This window comes from Culex quinquefasciatus, chromosome 2 (assembly GCF_015732765.1).
Source record: "Culex quinquefasciatus strain JHB chromosome 2, VPISU_Cqui_1.0_pri_paternal, whole genome shotgun sequence".
Lineage (NCBI taxonomy): Eukaryota > Metazoa > Arthropoda > Insecta > Diptera > Culicidae > Culex > Culex quinquefasciatus.
The window spans coordinates 177888867-177901640 of NC_051862.1; the positions used below are offsets into that span (position 1 = coordinate 177888867).

Here is a 12774-nt window from a genome sequence, read left to right on the forward strand (position 1 = left end):
TTCGAAAGCCCAATATTGATGCATAAGTTGCTGGGCTTTCGTCAACCTAAAATATTACGTTATTTTTGCGAAATGCCAGTTTTTCTATTGATTATTTCTTTGAGTTGCTGTATCTCAGCATGTATATCAACCTTTTTCATTCCTTCAAAAACTTCTAGCCAAATTAAATACAAATATATTATTTATAGCGTACTAGCGAAAATATACCCATTGCTCGATAATCCGGGGTGTTCCTTGACATTTTCTAAAGTCAAGTACATCAACCAGTAGAGCAGCTTTTTGTGAACATTTCTGTTCAATTTGACTTTTACCAAAAGTGATGCCTATTCCTTTTATAAAGATTTTACAAAATTGTTTCCAAACTCTATTCTAATCAGACGAGAATGCACGGGAGTCGACGCAATTTCTATTATCGGCCGAGTTGTTTTTTTCTTTCAGCGCACATGTCAAGTGCTGCCTGTTCGCATCATTTGTACACAACTTTTAGGTAAAAAGTAGTACTTTCATTGAAAGTCCCCTGGCATCACTGGCTCGCATTGACGTGTTGTGCTATTGGTGTTGGTGGCTGGCCTTTGTTCTTTATTTGCCTCGTTCGGTTTTTGTCAGCCTTCGACGAGAATAGGTAAAAAGTCAAGTGACTCTGGGCGTTTGTTTTTTTTATAGCGCTTGCTAATTAATTACATGTTTCGAGATTATTTTTTACTTTAAACGCTAAAGCATTTGCAAAAGACCATGTTGCCGAAGGTTTGAGGCAAATTTATATCATAAGCGCTGTGAAATCGTTGCCTTTGGGACATTCCACAGTGGTCCAGATCGCAAAATTAAGTGGAAAATTGATTTTCCGAAAAATCGTCGCCGTCGTGCTAACTTGTCGCACGTGCATTTTGGGCCAAATTGAGTTAAGAACGCCATTTTGTGCAGCTCACAATGCCTCACCTTTTGACCTTCACAGATCCCCAAAATTCGATTTCAATCCTGATATATTCAATATAAACCGAAAAAACTCTGTGCATTTTTGTCACTTTACATATGAAAGTAGTTTCAATCTTGTCGTGCTATCTAGTCGCTCCCTAAAAATTGATGTAAGTGCGACAACTGGCCAAAGGGATTTTAGGTCAGAACGCGTTTGACGCACGTACAAGTTAGACTACCGTAAACATTTGTAATTATAACTCGGGACTCCAGCAACCAACTTCAACCAAACTTTGGGACAGTGCACATAATGCTCAGCCAAACAAAACGTGTTTGTTTTTGTTTACATTGCGTGCTCTCGTTTTTGTTTATTCAAGGTCAAACATTAAAACGCGTTTTTCTCGGAACGTCAAAATGGCGGGTGCGACAAGCTAGTTCGACGACCTCGAAATGGTGAAGTTTTGGAGCTTTGGTGTCTTCAAAAGAGTTGTTGCAAATGGGAAGGGACAACTTTTGGTTTGGTTGAAAATTAGGGTGGTTCACAATTTGGGAGATTTTGGGAATCTAACTTTTCAGGAATATTTTCGAGATTTTTTTTACTTCTAGAAAGTTGTTGGGCTTGCCAATCCAAGCCACTTTGTCGAAGATACCAAAATTTTGTCTCGCAATCTACGCCTTAGATAAAATTTTGGTATCTTCGACAAAGTTGTTTGGAATGGCAAGCCCAACAACTTTCTAGAGAAGTCGAAAAAAATTGGCAACAGCTCTTTTGAAGACACCAAAGCTCCAAAACTTCACTATTTTTTTCGGAAAATCCATTTTTCACTTAATTTTGCGATCTGGACCACTGTGCATTCATGCGAACATGGTAAGTAAAGTCGGTGTAAATGACGAGTGGTTATGATTTAATTAAAATAAAAATCCTTGGCTTGGTTCACACTAATGTCGAAATAAAAAAAAATAAGTGTCTAATAATTTGGGCCATGGAACTTGAGCAATTATGATCCACTTTATAATTTTGAGTTTAACTTTCACTTAAAAAAAAAATCAGGGATCAAATAAATATAAATAAAAATCAAAAGAACATGAACCAATTGATAAAATTTAAGAAAACAATTGAAAAAAATATTAAGTGTATTTGCAACGCTTTTTTTATTTATTCAATATACACCCAAACGGCGGTCGCATGATTGTGATGCATGGCGGCATGAAAGTATATCAGAATCTGCATGAAAACTGTCCTCATGCATTTTTTGCGATATAGGGGTATGACATTTTTGCCCGTTACCGACAATTATCGACATTACCGACGGCTTTTTGGTTGTATTTCACAAAAAAAAACCCTAACAGAACGAGGATTGAACCACTAACTTTTTGGTTATATATCCGACACGCTACCACCGCGCCATGGACGCTTGATGAAAAGTGAGTGAAAGAGCACCAACATATGCTTCTCTTTGGAGTGTTGCTCGGGGATGGGCCAGCGTTATATGTGTTGGTGAGAACTGCAGATCGCTGAAATGTTTACACGCGGGCAAAAATGATCTAGGGGCTTGTTGCAAAAAATGTTATAAAATATGACATTTTCTGCAGCAAATCCACTGTTGCAGATTTTGAGATATATTTTTCCTTTGAGTGTATCATAAATATTTTGTATTATTGAGTTTTTTTTTTAATTTCAGACCACAGACTGGTTCTATAAATCAGCATGTTTTTTTTTTTTGTAAATTTATCGCTGAAGTATCACTATTTAAATATAATATTTGTGATAATTAAAAAAATACCCATTTTGTGGTGCTTTTTTCTTTAATTATTTTAAAACCATTGCCAAAATTTTATTTTTGTTTCTTTTTGATAGAAGAGCATTTATGTCTACCATAAAAATTAAATGGTGTTAGATTTTAGACACATTTTAAAAGGATACTTCTACAATAGAATTCAACGCATTATTTTCACTGTGCTATGTTATATTGTTTATTTGTGTTGTCATGTACTCTCCCAGTTAAGCTTGATTTATCCTGGAAGATTTGAATATTATATTAAATTCCAATTAACAAAACAACTGTATACTTTAACCCTACCTACTACACTGATGTAACATCCTGCTGCAATTGCAGTAGCAATAATATTTTCGATTGACATTTTAAATAAGCGCTTCTCGAGTGATATGTGCTGTCTTTTAAGATGGTTAATTTGAACTGTGAAGATCACGTTGAAATGCGCTTATAAATAGCACTGATCCCAGATGCTTCTTTTGTTTAATCAAGCGTAGGGTTTTTAATCAATGCAACGTGAAACTGAATGTATTTGGGTCAATTGTGATGGCGTGCAAAGCGAACGAAACGAGTTCAGGATTGATAAGATCAATTTGGTTTCGTTTTATTTTACCAGAATCGATTTTAAAACGATTATTTATTGATTTTCAGCGAATTCCACACAAACAAATCTCTTTTAAATGTTAAACGTTTTCTTCGCAAAACAACACGTGTAGAATGCAAACATCCGATCGTCCATAGTTGCTCCTTGTGGGTTCGCACACTGCTCCATTAGTTGTTTCAGCAGCTCTTCGTCGTAGTTATCCTTGAAGGTGTCGATAATAGCTTGCTTGCTGACGTTTCCCTCGCCATCGATCAGCGCCATCTTCTGCATCACGCAGGTGATGTATTTCTGAAATTAGATTCAAAATTTTCAAAAAATATCTTCAATCTTGACCGAAATTGTTGCTTTACCTTAGTAATTTCATCGTTTACAACGTTGCGATTGTACATAACCCGTTCGGCAATGTCACTTTCAAGAGGAATCGACAGTTGACCCATGCAATACTTTGCTGAGTCCAGAATTAGTTTTAATTCCTTCTTGCTGAACTCTGCCTGAAAATTTATTATTAAATAAGTATAGCTAGTAAAAACGAATTAAAAACTTACCATGCAAGAGCCAGCAATAAAAAGCACAATTACAAACGCAAGCTTCATGGCTGAATTCTTGACTCGTCCGAGGGAGAACGTGCAATGAAATGGCCAAATTTGAAAATTCACTTTCGAAAGCACAGCTGATAACTTCGAATGACTTGCTTTCCATCCTTAACGATGCAAGTATCATTTCATAATTTGACCTTAAAATTTTGGACGATTGTATTATCAGGGTGAGTTACAGAAAAAATAATAGCATCTTCAAGGTGTTCGTGCAACAGGAAGCAAATGGAATTTGCTTTTAAAGACTTAAAAAGTGGTTTATTGCTTTTTATCAAAGTATTTTGAAATTTTTATGACTATAACGACTTTTCCACAAACTTCAATAATGTTAATAATTTTAAAATAATAATATAAACTAATATTAGAAAAAAGTTAAACACTACACAGAAAAAAATCAATTCTCGAAACCGTGAAGTCAGTTCACGATTATGAGAACCACGAAGGAATATATTCACGTTTATGGTGCAAATGCACCATACTCATGAATAAATTCCTTCGTGGATCTCACATTCGTGAACTTAATTCACGATTACGGGAATTGATTTTTTTCTGTGTATCCTTAATTGATTTATAAAAGCATAAATTTTAGAAATTTGGTTAAAAGAGGTACTTCTTGAATTTATCACGACTCGAGTCTTCGTGAGCAGCTTAGGGAAAACGATAGAACGATTTTCCAATTTGTTGAAATTAGATATTGATTATAGTGGGAAAAAGTAAAATATAATATGTTTTGATGAGGACCTTCATCTGACCAATAGTGCTGGTCCTACTGTAGCCATTTTGTTTTGTATGAAATTTTGTCCCGTTTCCCTTTAATCTTTATTGTTAAAAGATTGTGGACTGTGATTTTTTAATCGGTAAAATAGTTTTAAAAACAATAGATTGCACCAAATTTTCGTTTATTTGTGGAAATTTGCCCTAATAACTTGAACTGAGTTCAAAATTGCATCTTTACAGCTCAAAGTTCTTCTCGGCGAAGAAACACTGGTAAAACTTCCACAGTCGCTCGTACACGAAGGGATCGTCCTGCTTGGCGCACTTGGCGAGCACAGGCCGCACCAACTGTTCGTCGTATCGATCGACCATGAAGGCGACTATTTTATCGACGATGATGTTGTCGTTTGCGTCGAGCATGTCGAACTTGCCCAGAGCGCAGTACATGTATCGCTGAAAGTTGTAAGCAAAAGTTGTACAAACAAAATATTACAAAAATTAGAATAAAGTTACTAACCATGTCCTTGCGAGTTGGTTCCTTGTTGTACATGATTCGCTCAATCACGTTGTCATCCATGGGAATCGAAAGCTCCTGCATGCATTGTTTGCCATATTTAAGAGCTTCCTGTATCTGTTTCTTGCTGTATTCGGCCTATGAAAAAGTTAAGTTAGTTTTTTTGTTGTTTAATTTTCGAATTAAAGAAGCTTACCGAGCATGCCACAGCAAAAGTAACGAGCAAAGCTACGATCAGTTTCATGGTGTTTGGTACTTGACTCGACTACGGTTTGCAGCAAACTGAATTACTCTCAAAATGCAGGTGATCCTTGCTGCCAAATAATCGGGCTGATCCCGTAGGTTATCAGAGCAAAAAAGCGCACAGACAAACAGACTATAAACTCGACCTATCTTAGCTTACAACACCAGCATAATTCTTCCAATGCAAAATTTTGATAACACAAAAGTTAGGGGAAATATACCCATTTAAATCACTCTAAGCCGTTCGACCAATTCTCATCACTTTTGCAATTTTCCGCTATTAAATCAACATTTTAGAAACATCGACAAGCAACTCGCTCACTTTTATTTGAGCTATTTGTTACTTTGGAACAGTCAAAAACACTTTATGAAAGCTGTTATTCATGATCAAAGTGCTGATAGGCCGATAATAAAAATAGGTTGAGAAAGGGTATATTTCCCCTACTACGAAAAATATCACATTTTTAGACCCGAACGAGTAGTTTTACAACCAGTAATGCGTGGCATTATTTTAATAAATCAAATAAGCCCAACTTTTTCCCTACAATTTTCCACATAAATTTCAATTTAAAAGTGTTCTCTGAATATTATAGAATCTTGAGAACAGAATTGTTTGAACATACCGGGTTGAAATATTTACATTTTTTGTTGTTCCACTTTTAATGCTGGTGCCGTAAACAAAAAAAAACATTTGCGCTAAAACACCATTTTGTCGCCGTCGTGCTAACTTGTCTTACGTGCATTTTGGGCCAAATTGAGTTAAGAACGCCATTTTGTGCAGCTCACAATGCCTCACCTTTTGACCTTCCCAGATCCCCAAAATTCGATTTCAATCCTGAGATATTCAACGAAATCTGAAAAAAACTGATTGCATTTTTGTCACTTTACATATAAAAGAAGTTTCAATCTCGTCGTGCTATTTTGTCACTCCCTGAAAATTGATGAAAGAATGGTTAGCCAACCAAAACGTGTTTGTTATTTTTTTACATTGCGTGCTCTAGTTTTTGTTTATTCAAGGTCAAACATTAAAACGTGTTTTTCTCGGAACGTCAAAAAGCTACGTACGACAAGATAGCACGACGACGTCGATTTGTGAAAATTTATAATTTTTGGCATTTTTATGAGGATAAACTTTTGAACTATAACTTTTTCGAAAAAATCCATATTTGAAAAAATAAATAAATCTTAATCAATAAAAATAATGTCGTTTACAGATGTTAAATTGGATTCAGGTTCAAACAGTAGTTTGTGCAACAAGTTGCGAAAAGAAGATATTTTTTCAGCACGAGCTGTACATTTGTCCAACGTGGTTCACAGAGTTAGATGAATACGACGAGTACATTTTTTTTGCAATTCAAATGTCCACGTGTTTAGTCAATCCACCGTTCAAATCAAAACAATGCTGAAAAGTATAACTTTTCGATACAAGTGCTGAAGTTCAACTCAAAAGCACCCATTTTAGTTCTGAAAATAATAACTTTTTATCCCTAGTATCCAAAAATTTATTACTTGTCGATTCTGTTTTTATTTTGTAGAGAAAATTAGGCCGTTTCGTCGTTCGAGAATGACAGGCGAAGTACCTAAGTAGTTTCATGACGGAATTGCAAAAAAAAAACTAAACTAGATTTTGTTCATAGAAATTTTGATGAAATTGTACCATTTTTTTTAATAAATCTACTTATAGATTGTTTTTTTTGTGATAACTTTGTTGCCTGAGTCTGAACACATTTTTTCGAAAGGTTCAAATTTCTTATACATTTGTTTGTTTTTGAAGATTGGAACTCTAGATACTGAGCCACAAAAAGAAAACGAAACTGGAAAAACGAGGTGTTTTGGTAATCACCCAAATGCCGATATTACATCAAATTTCAATGTAAAAAATGGAACTTTGCGAAATTATCTGATCTTTCCGGAAAAATATTACCAAAATTTTGAATTCAAGACAAAAAATTAGTAAAATTAGTAAAACAAGCGAAGATCATAAAATGGTATAAAGATTTACTTCAATTCATTTTGTTAAATTTCATTAAGTTGGCGGTATCCTTGAAATTGTTTTATTATTAAAAACAAAAGTTGGGATTGAAATATACTCTAGGTTAGTTTTATTTGTTAGAAATTTTCCAAATTTTTTCGAGATATCCACATTTCTTGAAATTCAAATCCTCAACTTCTTCACTACCAGCTCTTATCGGTACTGATGCACTGGTAGAATTTCCACAGACGTTCGTACACGGAGGGATCGCCCTGTTTGGCACACCTGGTAACTACCGGACGAATCACCTTTTCAGCGTACTGTTCCACCATAAAGTCGACCACCTTATCAACGACAATATTATCGTTTGCATCGAGCATGTTGAACTTGGAGTAAAAACAGAGCATGTATCTCTGAGAATTGAAAGTAAAAATTATTAGGCGAAAAGCCACGAAATTTCATTTTAAATTGATTACCATATCATTTCGGGTTAACGCACGTTCAACCACATTGTCCTCTTCGGGAAGCGAGAGCTCCAGCTTGCATTGTTTGGCTACTTTTAGAACTTCTTCTACCCGCTGCTTACTGTATTCAGCCTATTAATAAGCTAATATTAATTCATTCTCGATTTATGCAGTTACCAACAAAACGTTACCGAACATGCCCCAGCTGCTAAACAGATTAGCAAAGTTACGACCAGTTTCATGATGTCGTCTTGTAGACGCTTAGCTTCATACTGAATTTGCTGCACAATCATGTAAACTAACCCCTATGGCAGGTTATCAAGCCACGCACAGACAAGTCGACGCTAAACTCTTAAATTTTGACGTCGTTCAGGAAAAAAGCCTTACAAACGGTTTAAATTAACGCAAATTTTAAAGATTGTTCGGAGTTTGATTAAAATTTGTAAAACTTTCTTAATATTTCCTTTATTTTATTGCAAAAAGATTCTTGATGCGTCTACATACAGTTAAAAAAATCAAGCTTTCAAGCTCGTATCGGCATTAAAACACTGATAGAACTGCCACAAGCGCTCGTACACGGAGGGATCGTCCTGTTTGACACACCGGGTAACCACGGGACGCACCTCCTGTTCCTCGTACCGATCCATCTCAAATTCAACCGCCCTATCAACGACAAATTTGTCGTTTGCATCGAGAATGCCGAATTTGATGTAAAAGCAGCGCAGGTATTTCTGAAAATTCAAAGCAGTTTCGAAAAAAAAATCTAAGGAAATTATCTATAAAAATAATTACCATATCGTCACGGGTGGGTCCTCTGTTGTACATTATACGTTCAATAACGTTATCCGCCATAGAGATCGACAGTTTCTGCATGCATTGTTTGCCCTCTCTGGTAACCTCGTGTAACCACAGCTTGCTATATTCTGCCTAATTATTGTAAATAAAAATATTTTCAAACTTAAAATTTTCTTGATTGCTAAGAATGATCCAATTTTACCGAACACGCTACAGCAAACAAAATCATGAAAGCAGCAATCAGTTTCATTATGTTAGACTTGACTTTTCTACGATTTCTAGAATACTGTACTCAAAACACAAGAGTTCTTTGCTGCAAAATAATTCGGACTCAAACAAAAAAAAGGTTATCGAGCAACCTCAGCGTAAGGTCAGTTCGTGATAATGGAATTCGAATTGAGTTGGAGGCTTTTGCCATTTTAATCAGTTTTATGGCCAAATGATATTTTTTATCACACTTCTTCTAGGAATATTTTAGAAACGATCTTTTTTTTAAAATAAAGCTTACTTGGGTAATTCTCCGCCAACTCACACAGCAGTTGCCCCGACCCCTCTTCGATTTGCGTGAAACTTTGTCCTAAGGGGTAACTTTTGTCCCTGATCACGAATCCGAGGTCCGTTTTTTGATATCTCGTGACGGAGGAGCGGTACGACCCCTTCCATTTTTGAACATGCGAAAAAAGAGGTGTTTTTCAATAATTTGCAGCCTGAAACGGTGATGAGATAGAAATTTGGTGTCAAAGGGACTTTTATGTAAAAGTAAACGCCCGATTTGATGGCGTACTCAGAATTCCGAAAAAACGTATTTTTCATAGAAAAAAAAAACACTAAAAAAGTATTAAAAATTCTCCCATTTTCCGTTACTCGACTGTTAAAATTTTTGGAACATGTCATTTTATGGGAAATTTAATGTACTTTTCGAATCTACATTGACCCAGAAGGGTCATTTTTTCATTTAGAACAAAATTTTTCATTTTCATTTCAAAACTTTTTTTTTCGTAAAATCGCGATAACTCGTGATGTTTATAAGCAAACCCCTTATGTCTATATATCAAAATTTTTGTAATTGTCTGCTCTACAACTTTGTACAATATTGTAACACTCTAAAAAATAACCCTGCAAAGTTAGAAAAAAACACGAAATTTTAAAATGAAAAAATTTGTTCTAAATGAAAAAATTACCCTTCTAGATTCGAAAAGTACATTAAATTTTCCATAAAATGACATGTTCCAAATTTTTTTACAGTCGAGTAACGGAAAATGGGAGAATTTTTAAAACTTTTTTAGTGTTTTTTCTATGAAAAATACGTTTTTTCGGAATTCTGAGTACGCCATCAAATCGGGCGTCTAATTTTACATAAAAGTCCCTTTGGCACAACATTTCTATCTCACCACCGTTTCAGGCTGCAAATTATTGAAAAACACCTCTTTTTTGGCATGTTCAAAAATGGAAGGGGTCGTACCGCCCCTCCGTCACGAGATATCAAAAAACGGACCTCGGATTCGTGATCAGGGACAAAAGTTACCCCTTAGGACAAAGTTTCACGCAAATCGAAGAGGGGTCCGGGCAACTTTTCCCGATTTCGTGTGAGTTGGTAGAGAATTACCCACTAACAATATTAAAACATAAATTTACTAAAAAATATACTTAGGCCAATGCAAATAACACTCCGAAAAGACTGAGTATTTTATACGTATAATCCTGGTTTTAAATTAAAAAAAATTTATAATATCTAATTATTTATCATCAAGCACAAGCACCTTTGGCAAATCAGGACAAATGTATTGAACTGTTAAAGATTCCGGTTAAAAACGGAACAGAGCAAAACAATTACACCGATTTCCAAATAAATTGCTCTAAAATCTCCTGTACCTATTCAAACTGTAGTCCCAATTTTCCCAAGTTGGCGGTAGTGACTTAGAGATAATTTGTAAAATATTTTTTATTTATGAAACATAAAAGTCTAAACTTATCTAAAATCTAAATTGACTGGTATTATTTTTTTTGGTATTTGTTGTCGTTTTTTTGTTTTTAGACACTTTAAATAAATCACATTGTATTAGCGCACAGGCACAGCAGAGAAAAAAAATCTTTTAGCTGTCTAATAATTACTATCCTTGTTTAGATTGAAGCGTAGATTATCACCAATTAATAATATTGAGCTAATTCTATGATTTTCACCTTAAAAAACATAACAAATATTATGAAAACTTTGAATTTAAAACTGTTTTGAAAATTTCCCGGGATTCCGGGAATTCCCGGGATTTCAAAAATATTTTTCCCGTTTCCCGGGAAATTCAAAATCCGAGAAAATTGGACGACCTAATCATATATTCTTTTAAAAATCAATTGGCAGCATAAATATTGCTTAAAATAAAAATGTTTATTGACAAAATCGGTACAATTGTTTGTGAACTATTTATAACACATTTTATAACGCTTATTTTTCATTTTTGATCGAATAGCACTCATTGGGAAAATATTTTTCATAAATTCATTTCATAAAATGTTGACAGAAGCATAACTGTTTATAATTTTATTATAACCATTATGTGAAACATTTTGTTCCAAAATTTTGAAAATCTGGGTTGAAATTTTGCCAATTTGAAATGTTATTCTTGATTCCAATACAGTCCAGACTCGATAATCCGAAGGCCTTGGCAAAATTTCACTTTGGATAATCGAATCACAAAAAATATTTTTTTCGTTGTCTTATTTTTGATTGTTGAGCTTTAATATGACCCCTAAACTACTCTAAATCGATTTTAAAATTTTAAATTCAAGTTGATGAAATATTGAAAAAACAGCATTTTTTAATTTAATAGGCAATCAACCAGTCAAATTTGACTAAAGTGGGGTCGCAGAACTCGAATTTGATGTTTAATTTAAGAAAATAAAATAATATATTTTTTTTGTTCTTGATTCGATTATCCAAAGTCCCATACAAACCTTCGGGTAATCGAGTCTTGACTGTATCTTCAAAATATTTTTTTTCAAAAAAAAGAAAAATCGCAAATGTTTCATTTTTCAACATAGAATATTGGAACTATTGATTCTTTTTCATTTATTCGCTGTATTTCGGTAACCAAAGGTCCAACCTTCAATATCTCCTAGGCAATTTTTTGGAAAGTTCCTCAACTTTTTGAAAAAAATATGGAATGAACAATCATTGACCTTTTTAAAAAAACAAAACGGGAATTTTTCAGTTCAAATTAAATTTAAAGTGACTTAATCTTGAAAACGGTGTACTTTATCCAAAAATCTGAGAATTACCACTTTTGATTGAAAATTTGATTTTGCATAAGAACCTGAAGTAAAACATATTTTTACTAAATTTTTTTTTTCAAAAAACACGTTTTTTTTAATGACAGCTTGGCAGCAAATCTCTCCTAGTTCATCTTGCATTTTTCACTTATTTTTTTTTCTTATTGGAAAAAAATATATAAACCGACATGCAAAATAATATTTCCTAAAATTTAACTTAAATTGCAAATTTCTAAAAATAAGAAAAAATACACCACGGCGTAAGCATTTTGCATTACAATTTGCTACAAATTCAGTTTTTGGATTTTATTCAATTTCGTTTGATTTCAAACTTTGAGAAAAAGCACTGATGAAAGTTGTACAGCTGCTCCCCGAGCGATTCCCCCGGGAGGCTGCTCGAACACGCATTAACGGTGCTCTCGATCGCAGCTCGATCAAAGTTTTGCGCGAAAAAATCACTCAACAACTGCGGCTGAAACTGACGCTCGGCATTGAGCCATCCCATCTTTTCACTGGCACACTCAAAATAAAGCTGAAAAATTTAAAGACTTAAATTTAAGTATATAAAAGATGACAGTTTAATTTTACCAGGGTTTCCTTGTCTTTGACCACGTTTCGATTGTACATGACTCGCTCAATCACATCGGCATCGGGAGAAACGCATGATCTGACCTTCGAGAAGAGCTGCTTAATTTGAATTTTGCTGTAGTCTGCCTGAATTTTATTGGAAAAAGATGTTGATAATTTATATTTATCAATTGAAAAAATAATCTTACAGTGACTTCAGACAAAACAATCGCAAGAATCATGAAACACAAAACTTTAACTGCCATTTTGCGATCCTTTTGCGTCAAAATGGGAATTGCAACTGAAATTTCTTCGAAGGTAATGTCTGCTGCAATGATAAGGTACCTTATTCTGTTC

The 12774-nt window shown here is 34.3% G+C and overlaps 6 protein-coding genes across 6 annotated transcripts in view; 1 reads left to right on the plus strand and 5 right to left on the minus strand.

Annotated features, from left to right (window-relative positions):
* Positions 1-12774, plus strand: part of LOC6033152 — a 165053-nt gene that overhangs the window by 108083 nt on the left and 44196 nt on the right. The window lies entirely within an intron of this gene.
* LOC6033159 lies at positions 3271-3914 on the minus strand. Its single transcript, XM_001843595.2, has 3 exons — positions 3837-3914; positions 3642-3782; positions 3271-3579 (listed from the first exon to the last, which is right to left on the minus strand). The coding sequence occupies exons 1-3, from the start codon at positions 3882-3884 to the stop codon at positions 3364-3366; spliced, it is 405 nt and encodes a 134-aa protein (XP_001843647.2). The 5' UTR covers positions 3885-3914; the 3' UTR covers positions 3271-3363.
* LOC6033158 lies at positions 4774-5394 on the minus strand. Its single transcript, XM_001843594.2, has 3 exons — positions 5309-5394; positions 5116-5250; positions 4774-5051 (listed from the first exon to the last, which is right to left on the minus strand). The coding sequence occupies exons 1-3, from the start codon at positions 5354-5356 to the stop codon at positions 4836-4838; spliced, it is 399 nt and encodes a 132-aa protein (XP_001843646.2). The 5' UTR covers positions 5357-5394; the 3' UTR covers positions 4774-4835.
* Positions 7493-8039, minus strand: LOC6033157. Its single transcript, XM_038251434.1, has 3 exons — positions 7983-8039; positions 7804-7923; positions 7493-7740 (listed from the first exon to the last, which is right to left on the minus strand). Exons 1-3 carry the CDS (start codon positions 8031-8033, stop codon positions 7531-7533), a joined length of 381 nt encoding a protein of 126 aa, XP_038107362.1. The 5' UTR covers positions 8034-8039; the 3' UTR covers positions 7493-7530.
* LOC6033156 lies at positions 8274-8861 on the minus strand. The gene is made up of 3 exons (XM_038251432.1): positions 8789-8861; positions 8584-8718; positions 8274-8522 (listed from the first exon to the last, which is right to left on the minus strand). Exons 1-3 carry the CDS (start codon positions 8834-8836, stop codon positions 8307-8309), a joined length of 399 nt encoding a protein of 132 aa, XP_038107360.1. The 5' UTR covers positions 8837-8861; the 3' UTR covers positions 8274-8306.
* LOC119766589 lies at positions 12121-12702 on the minus strand. The gene is made up of 3 exons (XM_038251431.1): positions 12627-12702; positions 12439-12564; positions 12121-12382 (listed from the first exon to the last, which is right to left on the minus strand). Exons 1-3 carry the CDS (start codon positions 12681-12683, stop codon positions 12161-12163), a joined length of 405 nt encoding a protein of 134 aa, XP_038107359.1. The 5' UTR covers positions 12684-12702; the 3' UTR covers positions 12121-12160.